The following is a 24,182-nucleotide window of genomic DNA, read 5'->3' on the forward strand; positions in this document are numbered from 1 at the left end:
AGCTTATGCAGAATTGGGCGGTGACATGGAATAGGCTTTATACCCTGGGAAGGAACCTGCCAGGGAAAGTCAGTGTGTTTTACTGTGTTTTTACTTCATTATTTCCCTATGGGGATGTGGGAACCATGGCTAAAATGACTTCCACAAAGCCTACAGATTCCAGACACGCACAAATGTCCAGTGTAGCAGATGTGAAGATGAGTATTCTGCAAAGTCCAAAGTCATATTTGTACTGCTTTTGGGTCGTCCAGAAATGTCATATTTCTCTGAGTCCCTGACTGGGGTCTGGCCATGGCAGGTTAGATTAATGACCTTTCTTCCCAGAGCAAGATCTTCCCTCCAAGGAGAAAAGATAGGTGGAGCTAAAGCCAATCCATCAACTGCTGTCGCTGGGTGCCAGGCACCAGTTTGCACCCAGGAGAGAAGGCAGTGAAGGGGGAAGGAGTTGGGTTTCAGAGGCCATGTGGCCAGAGACACTGGACGACTCCATTTTGAACTACCCAGAGGCTGGACAAGAAGGAGGTAGGGGGCAGGGAAGTGATGTGTCGCTGTGTGATTGGACACACAGAGACTTCCTGCCAGCCCCCTACTCAACTTTTAAAAAGTACTTGCACAGGAAGAGAAGCTCTCTCTGGGGTGTGGTCTGCGGAGGCGAAAGGTGCTGGAGCCTGGTGCAATGGGCAGTGGGAAGGAGGAAACCCTTGACTGCCCCCCAGGCCCCTAACAGCGCCAGAAGAAGAGCCTAGGATCGTGGCACAGAAGAGGAGGCCTCTGCGCAGGGAGAAGAGAGGTGCAGGGAGGACATGAAAACCGCTCCCTGCAGAATGCACCCTCTTGGAGACCCAGAGGACGAAAGAGAGTGCTCCCAGAGGCTGGGGGACACCACCAGGAGCGAGAAGACGCGAAAATGGGGCAGATCGGACCCCCAGGGGCTGAGATATGGCCCCCGGAAGGTGAGCGACCTTTGACCCCTAAGAAGACCGACGACGAAGCGCATGGGGCTCCGCCGCCGGTCCCAGAGATGCCCCCGGGGTGGGTCAGGTCCCGGGGGCTGCCCCCCAAAAGAAGTAAAGCCGGGGTGCGCCGTCACGCACCCCGTGAATATGCCCCCGCGGGGTGCCAGGAGCCCACTCTGGCGCCCCGCCGAAACCTGCGCTGGGGAGCGCCGTCGCGCTCGCCCTGAAGCGGTGCGGGAGTTGAGGGGCCCGGGAGCCCAACTCCGGGCCCCGTGTGAGGAGGCGGGGGCGGGAGGCGCCGTCGCGCCCCCCCGCAAAGAAGATAGGAGGAGGGGCCCGGGACCTGAGTGAGGGGGAGCGCCGTCGCGCCCCCCCGAACGAGTCCAGGGGCCCGGGACCCCATCCCCGGGCCCCGAAGTCAGGAGAAAGGAGGGGGGGAGGAGGCCAGCGGGAGCCGCGCTGGTCTCCGTGTCTGCCCGCCGGCACGGGCAGACGAGAACTGAAGGGCCGGCTCCCGCGGTCGCACACAAGGGTGCGGGCCGAGCGGGGAGCCGGCGGGGGCAGCCAGGGGTGGGCTCCTTGGACTGCCCTCCAGCATGGAAGGCCGTAGGGGTCACGGGTGGGACCGGGGCCCCCAGAGAAGAGAAGGAGGAGCCAGGGGCCCGGGTGGGACGGGCCCCCAACCAAAGCGCCGCGGACCCTTACCTGGGGGTCCGGGTGGGACCGGGCCCCCCAACGAGGCCTGAGGATGCGGCGAAGCCGCCGGCGGATCAGCGCGGCTCTCCCCAGCACAGCGGGAGAGCCGCTCATCCAATATGCAGGAAAAGGAGCGAAATCGCCCCAGAATGCCTTGCAAGGCATTAGGAAGTCGGCTGTTTCGGGTGCCGGTGGCGCCCAGAGGAGGGGGGGTCACTCAATTGTTGGAGGGGCAGGGGGAGCTGCAGGAGCAACGCAGCCTCCCCCAGCCCAAAGAAGAAAAGTCCCACCCCAAGTGTCTTGGGGGTTCTAAGGAATCAACCCCGCCAGGGCTCTTCTGGCAGTTTACACCTTCTGGGCTGGAACTTTTGTTCTTCAGCTGAGGGTGTTGTGGTTACTGCATCAAGGAGTGAAGGGCTGAGGTGGGGATGCCTAGAAGGGCATCCCCTGGAGGTGAAGAGGTGAAGAGGTGTAATTGCACTGAACTGCGATTATCAATGGTTATTTCTTGTAGAGGGACTGACTTTCACCTGGTTACTGTGAGGTGCTGGTGCAAGGTGATGCCATATGAAAAATAGATTTAAGTGGCTAGACATTCCTGCTAGCGTGTCTGACAGTAGATACTTAAACCTGTGATTTTATCTGTGATGCCTTTAGGGGCTGTAATTGCAATGCATTCTAATGATATCCAAATGTGCGGAGTACTGTCATTCTAAAGTGTGCGTAAACATGTATTCTTGCAGCTGCGCTTAGGTGAAGACCCCAGACTGTTAGCCCTTAAGATGAAGAGGTGAATACTGTATGGTCGGTAGGAGATGCTCAGTCAGGGTCATGTGTCACCAAGGCATGTGTAGCCTGTTAAATGCTTGTGGAGGTAATGGGGGGGGGGTCGCCATTGGGATGGTGCCAGTGCGCAGGGCCCTCGCTCCAGATTAAGACCAATTCACTGCATTGGGGGCAAGATGATGTGCATACATGGGAGTGGTGGTACTAGAGCCCACCCCCCCTGCGGGAGGGGTGGAGATGTTATGCAATGTCACAAAGTAATTCCATCAGCTTATGTATATTTGTAAATTGGTGCATAGTATTGAGTGGTGTGTGTGTTTAATAAATGTACTCTTACTTTTATAAAGCAAAGTACAGACTGGACAATCAATTATTGAGTATTATTTTTGCGCACCTGCAAATGGCGATTACTAGCCCACACCACCTCCCTTGAGTAAGCCTCAGACTGCTCTGCAACGCTACCCTCTGAGAGTCAGGCGCTGCCCTAGGGTGTTTGGTTCCCAGTGAAGGACAAATGTGTCATGTTATTTGTGCAGGCCTCACAGATACTGCCTCGTTTTCCAACATATGTTTAATCAACTTTTTAACAAATCCCCCCACCCCCCCCCCTCCCCCTTTTTGTTTTCCCCGGAGTTTCTTTACTATTCAAGGCACATGCTGCAAGACTTGTTGTGCGTGATTTCTGCCCTTCCCATCTCCAAACTTGTCGTCATCAAATGCATTCTTAGGCAGAGGTCAATTAGAGTGGTTATCTTTCCCTTACAGTTACTACTTCTTTTTCTTTGCTCATGCCCATATACTACTTATTTAGCTAACTGTTTTACCTCTTCCAGGACGGGCTTTTTACAACCAGCTCATTTCCCTAGTAGTTATGATGTCGGATTTCTTTTTATTGTGTATTGCTGTTGTCTAAAGTGGTGTGTCATTATTTACATTTCTTTTGTAAGCAATCAAATTTATTCCAAGCTTCTGCAATGGGTCTTTTACGTAACCCAGGTCATTCCTCCCTACGAAGCGCTCTGCTCTCTGCTTCCATCCAACTCAGCTCTTCTTGTCTCCAACTCTCTAATGTTGGAGGCACAGCCGCTTTTCATCGCATGTTTAAGGCTCTTTTGGCTAACTTTGAGCAAGATCTACAAACTTAGTGACTAGTTTATTGTTTTTGGGAATTGGGGGAATTTCCAAACGGGCAATCCTAAATACATTCCAGGATAGCTGGTGCAAAGTCACCCTGTGCTCTGGGTACCCCCCAACTTTTTTTATCTACGAATTTAGTGACTAGTTTATTGTTTTTGGTTCGTGAGCAAATTTTCAAATGGGCAGTCCTAAATACTTTCCAGGGTAGCTGGTGCGAAATCATCCTGTGCTCTGGGCACCCCCAACTTTTTTATCTACAAATTTAGTGACTAGTTTATTGTTTTTAGGTATTGGGCAAATATCCAAACAGGCAACCCTAAATACTTTCCAGGGTAGCTGTTGCAAAGTCATCCTGTGCCCTGGGCACCCGCCAACTTTTTGCTGACTGGTAGTGGTGGTAACTGACTCGGATTGACCCTTGCTCTGCCTAACCAGGCACAGGGCCAGTGCTATGCTAAAGACACATGTAGAATACAGTGAAAACACCTACATACATTAGGGTACACTATGAGTTAAGGTACCCTGGTGATTGGCATGACCTCCCCTATAAGGCCCTAGTACAAATAAGTCAGGGGGATTGAAACGACCTTCAAGTCCCTAGTGTAGAATAGGGCAGGGCAGTTTAGAGGCCAGCAGCCTTTTCTGCAGTGTACACTTGCATGTGTACACTGCTGGAGCCTGATGTCCGTTTAAAACAAGCCCTGTGTTGCACGACTGCTTTTAAAATGCAAATTGTGTCCAAATTAATGTGTTTTGGGCACTTAAAAATGGATAAACAACAATGTTTGGGCATGGTAGAAACCCGGTGGGGAGAGAAATGGGGATGGGGTGCTAGTAGCACTGTGAAATTAGGATCTGCAATATTTTGATATATTCCGAACCCCTAAAGTCTTTCCTAAGTGTCCCAGGGGTGCGGCTCCTGCAGATATAAGCAGGGCCCTTATAAAGCCTGTTTTATAGGCCCTGGTATTGGAGAAATTGTCCAGTTCATTTTTCCATTGAGGATCCCCAGCCCACAGGTTAACATTGAAAGAGGTTATATTTTAATAACTGGATACATAAAAGCCCTTAAACTAGGATTAAAGGGCTCAGTAGAATTGTAATGGTAAATCCAACAATATGGTATTGTTGAATTTCTTCTAAAATGTACAGACAAGAAGTAATAAAACTGTGTCTGTAAGCCAAAATGCAATCCTGAGGTGCTCTGCCCCGATTGGTCAGAGATAAGTGGACTAGCCTGGCTGCTTTGAATAGGTGATAAATGATCTCTCTGGTTAAGAACCTTTCGGGGAGGAGAGGTTGCTAGGCATAGGAATGCAAGAGCCAGGGTGGGGGCTAGTAAATAATGCTCTTCAAGGGAAGGAGGAGACAAGCTATAGAAACCGGTTTTCATTTACACCTCTCCTCTCTGCAGCCAGATTTTTTTTGGGGGGGGGGGGGGGAAGCAGGGATGAGGAATTCCCAGATGTAAGGGCAGTTGATCTACGCAGATGAAGCCACCCTATGGGCTGGTTTAGTTTGTTCTGATCCCTCTGCTGAAAATTCAGACAAATTGAATTTGGGAGGAATAGTGCTTTCTGGGTTAGCATTGTGCCACACTTTGGAGGAAGTGGTCATACTTTTGGGTGTTGCCCTGCACCTCATTGGCCAGAGTGCCCTCCTGCTTGACCCCAGAGAACACTGAATAAGTATACGCGAGGGGCAGTGCCTCTCAGATCAGCTTTTTGAGATCTAAGAGAACCAGAAGAGTGCATGCTGAAGAGTGATGTGCATTCACCAGGCCCTGCACTTTGAAGATTGCTCCTTATGCACCATCTGAAACTACAGCCCTGTGGATCAAACCTGCTTCAAAAGGAGTAAAGAGTGGACTCCCTACAAGCTACAGGTTAACAGAGCTCACCTAGACTTTCACCACAAAGAATCCTTAGCCTGGAGTACTATTTGTAAGGGTTTTGTCCAAGTGGATTGTGGGAACTGAGGTCCCAAACTTTCAAGGACCCTCTTGGAGATTCCAGACCCTTGGATTGTGTTTTAGACACTTTGAACCCACAAGAGGACCTTCAGAAAGGAGTTCCTAGAGAAGGCTCCACAAGTCTGGTGAGAAATCCTCCAGAACAATTGCTAAATGTGAATGTTTCTTTGTCAGAGGAAACCAAATGTCCAAAAGTGACATGGTTACTAAGCACTAGAAAGTGACATCTTTAAAAATTCATATCTCTGGTTCCCTACAGTGGATTATTTTCGTTTTTTCTGTCAGTTTAAAGATAAAAATATTTCCCATTTTTATGAATTGGTGATGGATTTTTATTGTGTGTTGTGTCTTAATTAACCGTGGCGGCAATTTCGCCGCTGTGTGTCGGCTTAGCGGAGTGGGCGGGGCCATTGGCCGACAGAAGCACGCAAGGGGTTATTTACTGAATTAGTGTTTTTAAATCCTTTACATACCTGTCTTTGAAGTTAAGCCTGCCTGCTCGCAGCTAAATTACCAATGGTTGAGCATGGGCATCATTTTTTATGACCTATTCTGAGCCCTATATCGTGTTATTATTGCCAGTGGTAAATGCATATCTGCCCCTACTAATAATCCACTTTCCAACAGTAGAACTACAGCACCACATCATATTTAGGAGGTTTGCTGTGTCACTTCCGCAACTACATTATTTTCTATAGGTGGTTCTTTCAGTACCAGTGGTTGGCAATGTTTAGTGCTGGATTTACTACAAAATGCAAGTTACTACAAAAGTGCAGTTTGTGAATACCAAAAAGTAGAAAACTTACTCAGAAGTACAGTTTGTGAATCAGGCGCTTTGCCTCTATGAATTAAAGTATTTGGCTTGAAAAGAGAACAGGCATAAGCGGTTCTCAGTCGTTGGTTACAGAGCAAGACCGTTAAATAAAGCATTTTTGCAATTAAATGGTGTTTATGAGACTGAAAGTAAACAACTATGCTGAAATGCATCCTATGAACTAGTAGAAGACGTGGACCAAAAACTTGCCCTCCACTATGTGTAATCATAGTCTTCCCTGCACTTTTTGGTGAATCACTGTGAAATTCTGACATCTTTTCACAAGTTCTCCCGTACATCTTTTAATTCACCGACAGAAAAAAATAATCTGAAATCGTGGGCATGTTTTGGGGCACCGTGGTCTTTGTGAGTCATTTGACTCCTCCCTTAGTTGATGCCCAGGCTAAAACCTCCCAATTTGAAACACTTCTGGACCCAACAATCAGATGGCAGAATAATGCACAGTATATGAATCTAGAAGAGGGTAGAGGCAGCAAAAAAGTATAAGCAGGAATGTTTTGTCATTGTTCTAATTCTGTCTCACCATAGAGTACCTAATAGACTATTGGGTTGGATTATAGTCCTAAAAGCATTTAACCGGACTTAAAGCAGCTGTCATATACAAAAGAATGAAGTCTGATGGAAAATTCGAAGTTGATGTGGGAAGTGGAATGATCAAATCAACCACAGGAATTTTTTTCCTAATTCAAAACTGGATGAACAAGGAAGACAGGTAGAGAAACCTGAAGGCTTTGCTCCCTACAACTCTTAAAATCACGTCTCCACACAACACAACAGATGGTTTTGAAATTTTCAGTAGGGCAGAGTTACTCCCAGAATAGACCAATCCCATATTTTAAGCCAAATCAATGTACTATCTTTCATTAATTAGCCAAATTAAAGGACCATGGCCAAAGCATAACAGATTGGTTCCAATCTATGGCAGCGAGTACTCACGTCACATTCATTACAATAATAGGCAGGTTCATCCTTCACACGGCTTTGGTAGACAAGCTTCTTCCCGGACTTGATGAGGCTGTCCCGCTGCACCTGGCAATGCTTAATGGACTGCATAAGAGTGTACCTTGAGGTTTGGCGACAAGAAAAAAAAACTTAAGAATGAGCCCTGGCACTGCAGAGGTCAAACAAACCAGACTCTTCAGGCACTGTTGTGGAGCCACCTCAAAACCTATCACTTAAAAATACAATTGAGTGTACCAGCACCACCTATTTTGATGGCTTCCCAACATGCCTCACTGTGCCCTAACTGACCTTTGCTTGTAATAAATGCAAAGGTGTACCTTCCATGGGGTGCATATACTAGACAAGAGAGAGGGGTACTACCATCTGGTTGACAGTGTTGTTGCCTCAGCCACTGCCTTGAAAGGAAAATGTTATGTACCTTTGACTAAGTGATTCACATGCTGGTAATGCTAGGTGGCAGGAGCTTGGCTAAGGCAGGCACTTGGTGCTACTTAGTGCCTTCCCCTCCTCACAAAAATATAAAAGTCCACCACAACAGGTTTTTCCCATACTGTCCTCACATGCAGATATCCTGTGCAGAAACTCACTTTATCATCTTGTATAGGTCCGGGTCAGTGATTTTCACAGTGCGAGCAACATTCCACGAGACATGAATCATGGGCACAATGGACTTAACTTTCTTCACCTCATTCCACTCATAGCGCTCCAAGGCCAATTGATACTGATAGGCTGCAGTGAAAAGAAAAGCACCAATATTCAAATATAATCTGTTTTATTCAAAGACCTCAAGACAGTCAAGCACTACAGGTCTTTCCTTCTGCCATCAAATTCAAAATACTAATTAACCCCAAGTGGAGGTTGGTTTGTAGGGAGTGTAGCTGAGAACAATTGTTTTTACACCATCTGGTGGCATAATACTTCATTTTTTGTCTGTACGTCAATACAGTAATAATTAGAGAATTTGTCTTGAGGACCACATCTTAGCAGAACACATGTTTGCAACGTAAACACTACCCATAAAGACTTTGTGTAGTAAAGTGCCCCTTTTTGGGATAGTTGCCCCCATTTCGAGCCTGGTAGTTGATTCATTTTGACTGAAGTGCACTGTGTGCCTGCTAACCATGTCCCCTGTACCAGTGTTCTTTCCCAAAAACAAGGTAACTGTGCAGTTGCTCCACAAGACCTAGTAAATGGTGCCACAGGTACAGAGGGCATGGGTTCTAAACAGGGTCCCTAAGGGCTGCAACATGTACCAAATTCATGTAGACTGCCATTGCAGGCAGCGTGAAATGGTGCGGACAAAAGGCAAAACAACCTGGCACACACTGCGTGCCATGTCCCCAGACACTGCCTGATATATATGCAAGTCACCCCTACAACAGGCCTTACAGCCCCAAGGCAGGGGGCATTATATTACAAGTGTGGTCCTGTCTGCATGAGCAGATATGCCCCTGTACTGTTTAGTTCAATTGCTAGATAGTAGAAATGAACAGGGAAGCGATCCTGAGTACGTGTACTGGACACTGGTCATTAAGAGTTTCCCAGCTACATGACCCCTTTACTCAAACATGTGGTGCTTGGTATCAAACACCTTGTCTTAATAAATCCATACGGATGTCTGTAGTGGATTTATTAAGACATGTACCCACTGGTGCCCCATGAAAACCTACCAACCTCTAGTGTACTGGCTGACTGGTACTAAAATAAGAAGAAGAGCATCTCAAACCAAATAACTATAAGGTACTCACGTGTGAGGGGACCCACATTCCATGCAATGTTATTGCACCAGCCAGTAGCCTGGACCCAGTGAACTGTGCCAGCATTGATCCACACCAAATCGCCAGGCCGCTGCATGAATCTGTACACTGGGATGTTCTCCTTGTAGAGGTCTTCAAGGATGGGCCACCAGGAGCCAGTTAGGTAGTCTACATTGTGCCTATTAAAAAAAAAAAACTTTATTTTGGAAACATTCTATCACAAGTATCAGAGTTCACAATACCCCCCACTAACCCGCATTCCCACCCCTGCCTGCAGTCGACCACCCACCTTCATAGGTTTCCCTCCCTAGGTATCCCTCCACTCTTCCCACCCCCAGTGCAACATATCCCATATGGCTCTTACTTCTCACAGAAGGTGCTGATGGTCTCCCAGTAATGTTCGTGAACTGCAAACCATTCGCAGTCCCCAGGCCCAATGTTAATGTTCACAGAACAAAAGTTATTGTTCTCTTGGTGTCCTGCAAAAGGCAGAAAAGGGAAAAAGGTAAGCAGATAGTCAAAACAAAGCAGTTAGCACATTTAAAAAAAAAAATAAACAGCATTTGTCTCATAAGTTTGTCATACAAATAAAATTAAGTGAATTACCCGAATAACTGGTTCTCCATTATGGGATTCTTCATTGTAGGTAAACACGGACTAGTTCCACCCACATACAGGAGGCCATAGCGCACGTACACATTATATACAAACATTGTACATGTTGGGTGGTTTTATTGCACAAAATAGAGTGCTATAAAAGCCTCATTTCACAGGGACCTCTTAAATATGAAAAATAGTTCACAGGTCCTGCCAAATATTGAACATATTGTACAGGTCCCTATGAAATATGGATTTCATAGTCATAATAACAGCCCCAAACCAATCGGGAGAGCTATACCGTTGTTCGCTGTTTAATCAACATTCAATTTAAGAAGGGTAAACAAAATCTGAAAACTATTTCAAGTCATTGCCTGTTATATGCACTTTACAGAGAACAGCTTCAACAAGCTCTCGCATATAGACACTGATTCTAATAAAGCAGAGGTTCTTTTTTTCTAAAATTACCCATTCTAAACTAGACAGTTATGTTTTTTACTACAGACTTCCATCCACTGTGGTCGAATAAGAATTAAAGCTAATCTGTCTCCTTTGCCAATGACTTTTTTTCATGTTGTACAGCATCAGCAATAATGCTGATACTGTACACCACAAACTAAGGGGGTGAGGGCATGCTTGATGCTGGGGAGGCTTCATTTTGTATGCATACACATGCATGATGACTTGAGCAAATACAAGCTTCCTCAATCAAGTGTTAAGTTGTAGTAAAGCTCCTTTTTAAGCATAAAAATGTAAATTTTCCAATTTTTTCCAATTTAACCCCTTCCACGCTCATGACTAGCTCAGCTCGTCATGAGTTACGCCTGTCGTACGCTCATGATGAGCTCAGCTCGTCATGTAACGCGTTTTTTTAAAAAACCGCCGCGCACAGCTGGAAAACCGCTAGCGCAAGGTGTTAAAATATAGGAAGCAACAGGCATTTAGAGGGGAAAAGCAACAAGCAAACCGAGGGGAGAAGCACACAAGCGAGAGAATAACACAGAATGGGGGCGGGCACACAAGAGCGACAGAGCATGGAGGAAAGCACAAAAATAAGGAAGAAGATGGAGCATGGAGCAGAAGCACAAGAGGGAGACAACTGCAAATCACATGCACTCTCATGGAGTGCTTAAAAAAACAGTTCCCAAAAGGTGGCAGGACAAAAGTAAAGAGACAATCAATGCTTGAGGGGAGGGACAAACACAAGATGGAAAAGGAAAGCCATCCAATAAGAAGCAAGCAAATGGGAGGTACAATGAAGCCAACCAATGGTAGGCAATAGGTAGGATTTAAACTCACTAAGTTCTCAGTAAGCTCACAATAGAGCGTTTTTAACCAGATAGCTGTGTTGTCTGGTTGGATGTGGCAGTTTCCTCTTGGAGCGCGCAGCTAGTCAGCGAAAACCTGTCAGGTTGCCAGCCTATAAACGTATACCATACTTTCAGGAGATGAAAGATTATGGCAATAAGAGAGACTAGTGTATTTTCTTTATTTATAAATGTGCAACATTTCCATCCATTAAAAAAACGGACTTGTTTCGACCAGTCCTATGTACTTGGTGTGAGAAAGTGCCTCTTTCATCATGGTTAGCCCCCACTTTTTGCCAATTATTGATGTGGTTTCAACTGTAGTGCACAGGGTCCCTGACAACCAGGTCCCCTGTGCCAGTGCTTCTTCCCTAAAACAGACCCCAATTGATACTTACTTCTGCCCACTGTAAGTCCCTAGTAAGTGGTACCCCAGGTATCTAGAGCCTGAAGAGTCCCTGGGACCCACTCACTATGACCATACCACTGCCCCTGCAGCTTGCATGCCCCTGTGTGAAGAACGACAAATTCGACGCCAGCCAGCACTGTCTGAAGGTATAGGTAAGTCACCCCTCAAGCAGGCCTTGCAGCCCTAAGGCAGGGTGCACTATACCACAGGTGAGGCATATCTGCATGAGTAGATATGCCCCTAAAATACTTAAGTCAATGCCTAAATATTGTGAGTGCCAGGGAAGCCATAAGGAGTACATGGGCTGGAAACTCAACATCTCTAGTTCCCCAACACTGTGATGGCTTCAATGAAACCAGGAGTGTTTGGTACCAACGAGTTCCTTGTAATACATCCACACTGATGACAGTGTGAGATTTATTAAAACACGTACTCAGAGGTCACCTCAGAGACACCCCCTGAAAACGTACCAACCGTAGTGTGGTCACGGACTAGCTTTAGGCAGCCTGCCACATACAGACATGTTTTGGAACCCTGGGTGGAAAGTCTCTTCTCTCTGGGATCAGAAGCAATGCATATCCTGGGCAGAAGTGTCACACCTCCTCCTTCAGAATAGGCCCAGTGCTCGATGGGAAAGCTTCAAATGCCTTCTGCCTTTGTAATGCGACCTCCAAGCTTCTGCTGCTAGAAGCAGATGGCAGTACCTGGTTTACACCCCCAGTTTGGGTGGGAAAACTTAAAAAGGCTAGGTGTGCCCACCTTTGCTAACTCCACCCGTCATGTGGAGGAGGCAAAGTGAAGTACACTTTCCAGTCCCCTTCATCTTGAAGATGAGGGGACTCTTCCAATCAGGGCTAGGACTATGACCCCCTTCCACAAGAGGGTAGCATAATAGCGGGAGTACGCATCCCCACATAAGGAGCCCATTGGCCCTACCTGCTACACCCCTGAAACATCAACCCCCACCCCCAAGTTTAGTATTTAGCTGGCTCCCCTAGACAAGGAAACTAGTTACCTGTGACCTGAGAAGATTGACGAAGACGACAGTGCAGCAAAGTCTGAAGAAGACTGATTTGTCCCCAGCTTCCAAGACCCCTGTAGAAGGTGCCTGCCCTGCAGCCAGCGACTTCCAGAAACCAGAGGAAAACTGCCTGAACTTTGGAAAAAAAAAAAACAGAACTCCCAAGGACAGCAGTTCTCTCCACAAGAATTTAACACAAAGGACTTTGTGGCCTGCGGATCCACGAGTCCCGCCCACTCGGCTCTAGATGCCTACGGACCATATCCAGGTGGCCCACCCACACAGAATGGATTCCCCAGCATTCCTGACCTCAAGTTCATCCCCCTTCTGGACTCCACGACGACGCCTGCAGACTGAATCCAGAGGCTCCCCCTGACTGCCACCGTCTCTGGAAGACTCCAACGTCTTAAGGAACCCCTGCACTTGAAGACCCTGTGCCTTGGTGAGTAGAATTGACTGCGCCCCTGCGACCCTCTACATCTCGATTTACCTCTGCCTTCATTGGTCTCCCTCCAGTAACTAAGCCAGGGCAGAGTTCCCCGTAGCATACCTCCGCAAAGTGCAAAAAAAACTCCACCGCACTACGTGGAGCTCCACGACAGGCGGGGTTACTTTAGATAAGGAAAATGCTACTTACCAGTATGCATCTGTTCTTGCCATGTAGAGATGTAGATTCGTATACTTGTGCATAGATCGGCATCTGGTGTTTGGCTCGGATGTTTGCACTTTGTTTTTGTCTTGGAAGAAGTCTTTGTGGTCACGAGGTAGGTGACTCCTCCTTAGGACGATAGTGCGCATGGGCAACGACTCCCATCTCCAGATTGTTTTGCCATGGAGGGTTATGATGGAGTTAGTAAGAAATAGAAAAGGATGTTCATGTGTAATGTATCCAAGTAAGATCATTCTGGAACAGATAAGAGGTCTCCGTGTAGGCGTATACGAATCTACAGCTCTACATGCCAAGAACAGATACTGGTAAGTAGCATTTTCCGTTTGGGTCATATGAGCTGTAGATCGTTTACTTGTGCATAGACTATACAGCACTTACCTCTTTAGTGGTGGCTAACTGTTTCTGTTGAAGTGGTTTAAAAAAAGTGTTCTTAATATAGCCTGGCCCACACTAGCTTGTTGTTTTGCCTGCACATCTACACAGTAGTGTATTGTAGACCAAGTTGCTACTTTGCATAGGTCATCTGGGGGAATGTTCCCTAAGAAAACCATAGATGCCCCTAGTTTACGTGTGAAGTGAGCTCTAGGGGTAATGGTTAATGTGAGTTTGTCTTTAGCATAGCATATTTGGCTACATTTAACAATCCACCTTGCAATCCCTGTTTTTGAGATAGGATTGCCCTTATGCGGTGGGGAGAAAGCAACCAAAATGTGTTTAGTCCTAAAGGATTTTGTTCTTTCAATGTAGTAAAGTATCGCTCTTTTCACGTCTAGCGTGTAAAGTGCTTGTTCTGCTACTGAGTTTGGTAGAGGGAAAAACACTGGAAGTTCTACAGACTGGTTGAGGTGGAAACCAGATACGACTTTTGGTAGAAATTTTGGGTAAGTCCTAAGAACCACTTTGTTATGGTGAATTTGAAGAAATGGTTCTTGTATGGTTAATGCCTGGAGTTCACAGACTCTTCTGAGAGAGGTGATGGCAACCAGGAAAGCTACTTTCCAGGTGAGAAATTGTAATTCACATTTATGCATAGGTTCAAATAGGGGATCCATGAGTCTGGTAAGGACCACATTTAAGTTCCATACTGGAGCGGGTGGAACTGGTGTAACTCTAGGTGGAATTATTCTTTTAAGTCCTTCCATAAAAGCTTTGATAGCTGGTACTCTAAACAAAGACAAGTGTTGTCTGTTTTAGAGATAGGCTGCTATGGCAGCGAGATGTAGTCTACTGGATGTAAACGCTAGGTTACATTGTTGTAGATGCAAAAGGTAACAGATTATGTTTTGAATAGAAGCATCTAGTGGGCTGACTTGGTTGTTTGTACAGTAAATTACCAATCTTTTCCAGTTTGCAAAATAGAAAGCTCCAGTGGTAGGACGTCTAGCCTCTTTAATGATCTTCTTGCAGTCTGGTGGGAGATTGAGGTAGCCAAACTAACATTTCAGGTGCCAGATCGCAAGGTTGAGTTGACTGCGATCTGGATGTATTATCGCTCCATGATTTTGAGTGAGAAGCTTGGGTGAGAGGCGTAGCTTTTGATGAGGAACTACTGATAGTTCCAAGAGGGTTGTGAACCATGGCTGTCGGAGAAATCATGATCATTGTGAGGGAATGCGTTTGAGCTTCCGAACCACTAGCGGAATGAGCGGGAGAGGCGAAAAAGCGTAAGCAAATTTGCCTGACCAGTTTATCCATAGTGCATTGCCTTTGGACAATGGGTGTGGATACCTAGATGGCATTTTGCGTTTTGGTGTGTGGCGAACAGGTCTATTTCTGGGTGCCCCCACAATTGAAAGAATGGAAGCAGAACTTATGAAGTTCCCATTTGTGGATCTGCTGTTTTTGGCAACTGAGTAGATCCGCAATGTGATGGTTTACTCCTGGGAGGTGTTCTGCAAGGAGATATACGTTTTGAGGAATGGCCCATCCATATGCTTTGAGCTAGGTGTGAAAGCTGCAGAGAGTGTGCCACTCCCCCCCCCCCCCCTGTTTTTGTATACAATACATTGCTGTCATGTTGTCTGTACGGATTAGGACAGCTTTGCTCAAGAGGTGGAGTTGAAAAGATTTTAACGCTAGGAAGATTGCTAACATTTCTAGGTAATTTGTGTGAAATTGTTTTTGTTGAAGGCTCCATATGCCATGAATGGTATGGGTCTGAAGATGAGCTCCCCAGCTGGTGAGCGATGCGTCTGTTAGCACTACCTGTGGAACCGGCTCTAGGAACGGCGCCCTTTGGAAAGGTTTTGTGTGTTCCACCACTGCAGAGAGCAATGGATGCAGTTGTCTACCAACACCAGATCTGTTAGCTGACCTTGAGCCTGATCCACCGACGTGCCAAACACTCCTGTATGGGACGCATTTGGAGTCTTGCATGAGGGACGATGAGAATGCAAGAGGCCATCATCCTGATTAACTGCATGAACACTCGCGGTGGTAGTGAGTGTTTGGGGGGGGGTGGGTCGAAGTGAGTTCCAGGCAGTAACCATATGGATAATTTGTCTTACCCACTTGTCTGTTGTGATTGAATTCCAGACAGGTAGGAACTGTGATAGATGTCCCCCGACAGGAGTGGAATGATCGGGGTAGTGGAGGAAAGTCACTTTTTGGTGGTAGGGGAAGTGCGGGTGGAGTTTCCCCTGCCCCTTCCTCTATTGTTATTCCCTCTGTATCCTCCCCAAAAATATCCTCTGGATGAAGAGCTTTGATTGGGGCTTTTATAAGATGAGGAGGTGTGTTCTGATGATGCAGTCTTTGAGCTAGCCCTATAAAAGGAGCGACGAAAAGAACCTCTATTAGAGGGTAGTTGTAATGCCCCCATGGCTTTAGCAGTCTCAGTGTCTTTCTTCATTTTCTCCATTGAAGAATGGACTGTGGGGGACAAAAGGTGTTGTTGATCAAATGGCTGATTAAGGAGTGCTGACTGTACTTCTTGTTTGAATCCTGAGATTCGAAGCCAAGCGTGTCGGCGTAGCAAAATACTGGTGTTAATGGGACGCGAGGCTGTGTCAAGGGCACATTTGATGGAAGTGTTTGTGATAAGTTTACCCTCTTGAATGAGGTTGTGAGCTTTATCCTTGTATTGGTCTGGTAAGTGTTGCATCAGTTTTTCTAGCTCGTCATTGTGAGCTCTCTATCATACCGAGCCAGGAGAGCTGGTGCATTGGCAATGCGCCAATGGTTGACAGCTTGAGATGCGATACTCTAGCCTGATGCATCTAGAAGTTTTGATTTCTTGTCAGGTTGAGGGGCGTCACCTGTTGTCTGAGAATTTGCCCTTTTCCGTGCATTTGCAACAACAAGCAAAACTAAAGGTACCTGACCCCTGATGTAAAATGGGTCCGTAGGAGCTGCTTTAAATTTTTTGTCTACCCATGGCGTCCGTATTCTGGCTCTAACAGGGTCTTTAAATACTTCATTAGCATGGTATATCATACCTTTGAGCATGGGCAGAGTGTTTGTGGTTTTTTGTGAGGGGTCGAAATTTCCAATAGAAAATCCTCTTCAAAGCGATCAGTAGGCAATTCCATCTCCATGGTATTGAGCAGCTCTTTTAATGAGCTGTGCAAAACCAATATTGTCATCGGGTGGTGATGGTCTTGAGGGATATAGATCAGGGTCATTAGTATGATCAGGTCTTTATCATAATCACCCCAGGGGTCTGGGTCCTGTGGAATGCTGTCCTGATTATCATCCCCATCCCCGTCTCCGTCTCGATCCCCATCAACCTGCGGCCCAGGTGAAAAGCATGCTGGTGGTGAATTTGCTGGTGAAATTAGCAGATGTGGGTTAAAAGGTGGTGGAGAGGGAGGTATGTAAGGGAGAAGAGGGGTTAGTACCCATGTCTTTTTTTCTCAAGAGCTATGTGGTGGTCTTCAGGGAGGTCCAGGTTCTGTTTTTTGGGAAGGGTGGCTTGAAGTTTCCCAGTGTCTGAGTCAAACTACAGCTGTTTTTGCTTCGGATCCAAAGAGTCTTGTAGAGGAAATTCTTTGGATGGATGTTTAGGAGGGCTTCCGTGTTTTTTAGACTCTGTGCCCTTAGGTGCGGGGGGTTGTTTCGGCTCCGAGGGCTTGGTTTCCCCCTATTTCGGATCGGAAGGTTTTTCTTTTAGTTTTGGTTCCGAAATCTTTCTTTAACTGGTTTTGGGTCCGATGCTTTCGGTTTAGCCGGTGTTGGTTCTGAAGCTTTTGGTTGAATCGGCTCCGTAGTCTTTGGCTTATGTGAGTCTTTCGGTGCCAAAGATGTCTTCGGTGCCGTGAGCGGAGCACCAGACTTAGCCTTGTGTTTCTGTGCCGAAGATGTAGGGTCAGTGAAAAAAGAGCCTAAGGACAACCCAAGACTACATGTAGCACAGCTATAGGCTGAGAGCCTTCACATGCTAATCAAGTGTATTCCTGTGTAAAAGGAAATTGTTAACAAATTCATTTGTATATATATATATATATATATATATATATATATATATATATATATATATATATACAAGACACTTCTCATTGTTTCTTTCAAAAATGATTATTAATCAAAAATCAAAATACATGCTGTAAACACTTCTGACTCCAGCTGTCTCTCCTAAGACAAGATTTCAAAAATTCAAATATACTCACAAAGAAATATTAGTCACATTATATAATTGTCAAACAAAATCATAATATGAATTCCCTATGAATTTCAGGTTCTAACTGAACCCTTCTTCAGGGGATGTAAAACTCTGTACAATTACACGGTTTCAAAGAAAACAAAGATGTTGAGATGTTCTTCAGAAGTTTAACTCTGGATCTACAACACAAAAAACGACAACCGTGTCACAATTTCAGGCATATGTAACTAGGCTAAATGACATCCATAAAGGTAACTGGAGATATGCACTGTCCAAAAGATGGAGAACCACCACCTGTGCAACGTGAAAAGAATTTCTCATTCGGAAATGCGTACACCAAGCATAATGTAACGTGATCAAGTGAATGAAGCCCAACAGACAGAGGTTCCAAAGAAACTAACCTGCTCGGTCCAATACGTCACCCTCTGCAAGGAGAGATAAACAAATGTGTGAGAGGCCCACTATGAAAAAAATTATAAATAGGGAGCCAAAGCTCAATACCCACTCATAAAACAAATAGACTAATAAGGAGGAGCCCCGACAGAGTCATTCTTACCCAAAAACAACAGAAACACTGTTTACTTCGAAAAAGGCACTCGAAAAAGGCACACGTGACGAGATCTGAGACACAGAACTCCTATCTGAAAAAATGTAAAACAGTATGTGTCAAAATCCTATATCCTGCTTTCACCCGCGAGAGTGTGCGCTTACACCATGCCACAGATTCTTACCAGAGGGAGCAAGAATATTGAGTACAGAGAGCTGTCAAAACTGTTTTAGGGCTGCAAAAACGACAAAAGTCAAAAGAAATACATTAATCAACAGAACATGGACGCCTCGACCAAACGATATGCAAAATCAGTGAAAGCCACTCACCGGAGCCGCCCAATGGCGTGTGTATCGTCTTGGAATTCGGAAAAAGACTTCCGCATAGGTCACGTGGTGCTGTTACGTGAATGTGTGAAGATGTAGGGTCAACACCTGCACAGGGTTGGCTCGATCCCGAGGGCTTGTCTTTATTGTTTCATAGCCGGGCTCAAAGGCCGGGAGTCTGAAATACTATCACGGTGTTGACCTGAACCCGAAGGTGAAGGTGTAACCGGAGTCTTTGGGGTGTTTGTGGGTAGTTGGGGATTGTTACTCACAGTTCGTTGACCCAGAGTGATGCTAGAGTCCTCTTCATGACTGCTTCAGACACGGAAATTTGTCCTTCTTCGGCGCCGGGTTGGAATTCCAATTCGTCTCTGGCACCGGACTAGAGCCGCGTCTCACCTCGTGCCGTCAAGCCCGACGGTCACAAATAGTTTTCTTCGATCTGTATGATCAACAGGCTTCGCAGCTGCTTTTTTCATGCTCCGGGGAGAGTCAGAGGTTACAGACGTCATGCAAGTCCGTGTGTGGGAACTTACCACCACACCCAGGACATTTTTTTAATGGAGTCTGTTCCATGGACTGCTGGCGTGTTCGGCGCAGGTAGGCCTCACGGCCCGCGTTGAAGCTTCAATCGAAGTTGTTGGATTTTTCACGATGCGCATCGAAAGGAAACCTGCTATCGAAAACATTACCGTCGAGTGGTAAGGATTGCGCGTCTAAAAGGTTTGAAGACTATCCTGAACTGGAGCGGCACAATACACATCCGAACCAGATGGCGGAAAGAAACAATCTGGAGATGGAGTCGATGCCCATGTGCACTATCGTCCTAAGGAGGAGTCACCTACCTCGTGACCACAAAGACTTCTTCCAAGCCAAAACTAAAGTGCAAACATCCGAGCCCAACACCAGATGGCGATCTATGCACAAGTATACGATCTACAGCTCATATGCCTTGAACATGCAGTGTGCAGTGACATTCAGTTCCAGGTGCTTGTCCGCACAGTGCAATCATCGCGAACGGCATCATGCACAGCGCAAGCGGGCACTGCTTCCTTTCTGCCGCACAAGCAGATTTTTACTCGAGCGGCAGCTTTCGGAACGCGAGCGGGCGGTTTCTCAACACAAGCGGTCGCGAGCATATGGGACGACTCGCAATGAGAAATCTGACCGCCCGCTTTGAGAAATCTTGCCGGGAGATTGATTTTCCATGCTCGCGCTCAACAACTTGATGTTGATGATCGCGAAAGAGGAAAAATGTCACCAGAAGGTGGATTTTCCTCGCTCACACTCGCCAACTTGTCGTTGATGAATGCGAGAGAGGGGGGAAAAAACTCTGCTCCGCGTAACACGGAGTGCACTAAACTCTGCAAACTCCGTGAGCGAGTTCACTGCCCAGACTTACCAGTAACCTCAGGTGCGACACCTGCAGTCTGTTTGTCAAAAGCAGAAACTTCATTGAAAAGCATTGGGTGCCAGACGTTGAATTTGCACCCTGCACCCGGCCACCCCTGTGCCGCATGTTTGTTGTTGCTTTGTGGTCCCCTCCCTGTGCTTGACCTAACTCACAAAGCTTGGTCCCTGCAACTGATTTACTTATCTACAAGCCGGGTGGCTTGGAGCACCCCCAATCTCCATTGAACAGCATTGGGCTGAACTCTTTGAATCTTATCTTTGCACCTGGCTGTCCCTGTGCTGCAGTTTTGGTACTCACCTGACCCTTGTGGACCTTTGTTCCCGAAGCCTAAAAAAGCTGATGTGCATCACTTTTCACTATAGAATGCGATTGTGGAGGCACAGGTAGCATGTGCTTGGCTTTAGCATAGCCAGTTTGAATACATTTAACTATTAACCTAGCAATACCATCTTTGGAAATAGCACACATTTTATGGGATTTAGGGAAGTCTATAAAGAGAGGATTGGTTTTCTGGGTGGTTTCTTTCCGTCAATATAATACATGAGCGCTCTTAACATATACAGTGTGAAGCACCCTTTCAGCTACAGACTGACTGGGGACAAAAACTGGTAGTTCAATAGTTTGGTTGATGTGAAACAAAGACAACCTTAAGCCGAAATGTTTTTTAATTTTCAATATGACTTGATATGTTGGGAGTGAAATGTACAGCATCAGGTTGACTTGCTTTTGGATCACGTTCGGTATAATTGGAATCAGTGAAAAGGCGTAGGCAAATGTACCTGATCATTTTGTTGGCAGTGTTTAAATAACAAGGAGAACTTTATCTGCCCACGTGGACCAGGGTAATTAATTTGGGTCCGATAAATAAGCTTAAGTAACTTAGGGTTCCTTCTAAGACACAAAAGAAGGTACCACTTATGAATGAGTCCATAAGGACAATTGGTATATATTTACATTTTATTGACAGGGCATTCTCCAGTGGCTCTGAATGAAAGAACCTGGATGCGAAGCTTTGGCATTTTGCCTTCCTGTGTTTTGCAAATAGGTCTACTTACGGTGTCCCCAAGTTCTAGAAGACCTGCCTTGACACTTCCTTTTTTCGCTCCCATTTGTGTGAGGCGTTTGCCTTTCTGCTTAGCCTGTCTGCTTCTGTGTTTTCCTTTCCTGGGAGGTGTTTTGCAATATTGCAACTACTGATAAACTTGTCCATTATCGCCCACCTCCATATCTCCTGACCCAACGTGTATAGCGGGTAGTATCTTGTCCTCCTTGTTTGTTCAAGTAGTGCATTGTCGTTGTGTGGTCTGAATTAAAATGGTCATCCCTGTTGCATGTTTCTGCAGTGCCAGGAATACCTTCTTCAGCTCCAGCACTTGTATGTGTTGCACTGCTTCCTTGGAATTCCAGAGGCCTCTGATGTTCAGCTTGCCCATGTGAGCCCCCCATCCCATGTAGGATGCATTCATTGTGATGGTTACAGAGTTGAATGGTTTCTCCACTGTTAATTGTTTTCATGTTCCACCATTGCATCTCTATATAAACCTTGTCTTTAACAACCACTAAATAGTCCCAACTCCCGGTTGATTGTGACCATTGACCATTGCTTTTGAACCCATTCTTATACTGGTCTTAGGTGTACGAGGGGAAAACATGAGGCAATCCTTTTCCCCACAGCTCTCATTGTTAAACCTTGCTTCTTCTAGAAACAGCAACTCTGCTCTACGATTGCTTCAACCCTATTGTCCACTGGTCTCGCCTTGGCTGTTTGGGAGTCCAAGAGTGTTGCCCAGGAGTTTTTTCTTTTGTTTAGGTTCTGTGATGATTTCTCATAATTGATCTTGTGGGTGTGTGTGTCAGTCTGTAAGGTTGTATCACCTTGTTGATGATAATCTTGCATGGATTGCATGTCTTTGATTTCACCAGCCAGTTGTCTAAGTTTGGATACAGAAAATGCTACTTACCAGTATGCATCTGTTCTTGGCATGTAGAGCTGCAGAGTTGTACACTTAGCAATAGATCGCCACCTGGTGTTGGGCTCGGATGATTGCAGGTTGTCTTCTTGGAAGAAGTCTTTGTAGTCACGAGATAGGTGACTCCTCCCTTGGACAATACTGCACCTGGTCATCGACTCCATCCTCAGATTGTGTTTCGCCATGATGGGAAATGATGGAGTTAGTAGAAGTAAAGAGAAAGGATGTCCATGCATGTGCATCTAAGTAAGATGAGTACTGGAACGGATACAAGTCCCGGGGAGGCGGGAGGGCGTGTACAACTCTGCAGCTCTACATGCCAAGAACAGATGCATACTGGTAAGTAGCATATTCCGTTCGAGGCATATGAGCTGCAGATTGTACACTTAGCAACGATTGTGCAGCAGTGTCTCCCCTAGCGGTGGTCGCTTGTATCCGTTGCAGTATACTGAAATAGTGTTTTAAGGACAGCTTGGCCTACTGCAGCTTGCTGCTTGGCTTGCACATCAACACAATGGTGTTTAGTGAAGGTGTGTATGGTAGACCATGTTGCTGCCTTGCATATGTCCTCTAGTGCTATGTTTCCTTAGAAAGCCATAGAGGCTCCTAGTTTGTGAGTGGAGTGCGCTCTTGGAGGAACTGTTAGTGTACGTTTAGCTTTTTGATAGCATCTTTGAATACACTTTACAAGCCATCTGGCAATTCCTCCTTTAGAGATAGGATTGCCTTTGTGTGGGGAAGAGAAAGATACATAGGATTGCCTTTGTGTGGGGAAGAGAAAGATACAAATAGTTGCTTCGTCTTTCTGAAGGATTTAGTCCTGTCTGTGTAGTATAAAAGAGCTCTTCTAACATCTAAGGGGTGTAAAGCCCTTTCCGCAACTGGGTCTGGTTTTTGAAAAAACACTGGTAACTCTACTGATTGGTTAAGGTGAAAAGGAGTAATCACCTTTGGCAGGAATTTAGGATTGGGTCTAAGAACCACTTTGTTAGGGTGTATCTGAAAAAATGGTTCTTCTATTGTGAATGCTTGTATTTCACTAACTCTTCTGAGAGAGGTGATGGCAACAAGGAAGGCAGTTTTCCATGTTAGGAATTGCAGTTCACATTTGTGTAAAGGCTTAAAAGGGGGACGCATAAGTCTTGTAAGGACCATGTTTAGGTTCCATACTGGTGCAGGTGGCAACCTAGGTGGGATTATTCATCGTAGTCCTTCCATAAATGCTTTTATTGCAGGTACTCTAAAGAGAGATAGATGCTGTCTATTTTGTAAATAGGCTGCAATTGCTGCTAGATGCAGTCGTATGGAAGAATAAGCCAAGTTGGACCTTTGTAGGTGTAGAAGGTAGCACATAATATTTTGGATGGAAACATCCAATGGATCAATGTGATTGTTGTTGCAGTATATTGCAAATCTTTTCCACTTAGCAGCATAACATGCTCTAGTGGTGGGTCTTCGAGCTTCTTTAATTATGTCCATACAGTCTGGTGGTAAGTTTAAGTAGCCAAACTCTAAGACCTCAGGAGCCAGATCGCCAAATTCAGTTGGTTTGGTTCTGGGTGCCTTATTTCTCCATGGTTCTGTGTTGACAGGGATGGCGTGAGCCGTAATTTCTGATGTGGAATCAGTGAGAGATCTAGTAGCGTGGTGAACCACGGCTGACGTGCCCATGTGGGGGCCACTAGTATTATTTTGAGAGACTGCTGTCTGAGCTTGCGTACTACTAGTGGAATGAGTGGGAGAGGCGGAAAACCGTACGCAAATCTGCCTGACCAGTTCATGCATATTGCATTTCCCTCCGATCATGGGTATGGAAACCTGGCGGCGAAGGTTGGGCATTTTGCGTTTTCGTGGGTGGCAAACAGATATTTCTGTGGCTGCCCCCACCTTTGGAAAAATGGTTGGAGAACCTGTGGGTGCAACTACCATTCGTGTATCTGTTGTGATTGACGACTCAACAGGTCCGCTATTTGATTGTGAATCCCTGGAAGGTGTTCTACAGTCAGGTGTATGCTTTGAGGGATGGCCCATCACCAAATGTTCTTTGCAAGCTGGGACAGTTGCAGAGAGTGTGTGTCTCTCCCCCCCGCCCCCTGTTTTTGTACATAATACATAGCTGTCATATTGTCCGTCGGATTAGAACAGCTCTGTTTTGTACTTGTACTTGAAAAGTCTTGAGTGCTAGGAAAATGGCTAGCAACTCTTAAGTGATTGATGTG

General features: G+C 46.0%; 1 protein-coding gene across 9 annotated transcripts in view; it reads right to left on the reverse strand.

The window, feature by feature from the left end:
* KDM6B (lysine demethylase 6B) overlaps window positions 1–24,182 on the reverse strand; it is a 960,064-nt gene that overhangs the window by 11,041 nt on the left and 924,841 nt on the right. For all 9 annotated transcript variants that reach the window (XM_078670455.1, XM_078670453.1, XM_078670454.1 and 6 more), the window contains 4 exons: window positions 9,467–9,581; window positions 9,094–9,281; window positions 7,933–8,074; window positions 7,319–7,445 (listed from right to left, as the gene is read on the reverse strand). In XM_078670455.1, the coding sequence (XP_078526581.1) occupies window positions 7,319–7,445; window positions 7,933–8,074; window positions 9,094–9,281; window positions 9,467–9,581 (572 nt within the window). The remainder of the gene's footprint in view (window positions 1–7,318; window positions 7,446–7,932; window positions 8,075–9,093; window positions 9,282–9,466; window positions 9,582–24,182) is intronic.

The sequence above is a fragment of the Lissotriton helveticus genome, chromosome 12, assembly GCF_964261635.1.
Source record: "Lissotriton helveticus chromosome 12, aLisHel1.1, whole genome shotgun sequence".
Classification (NCBI taxonomy): Eukaryota; Metazoa; Chordata; class Amphibia; order Caudata; family Salamandridae; genus Lissotriton; species Lissotriton helveticus.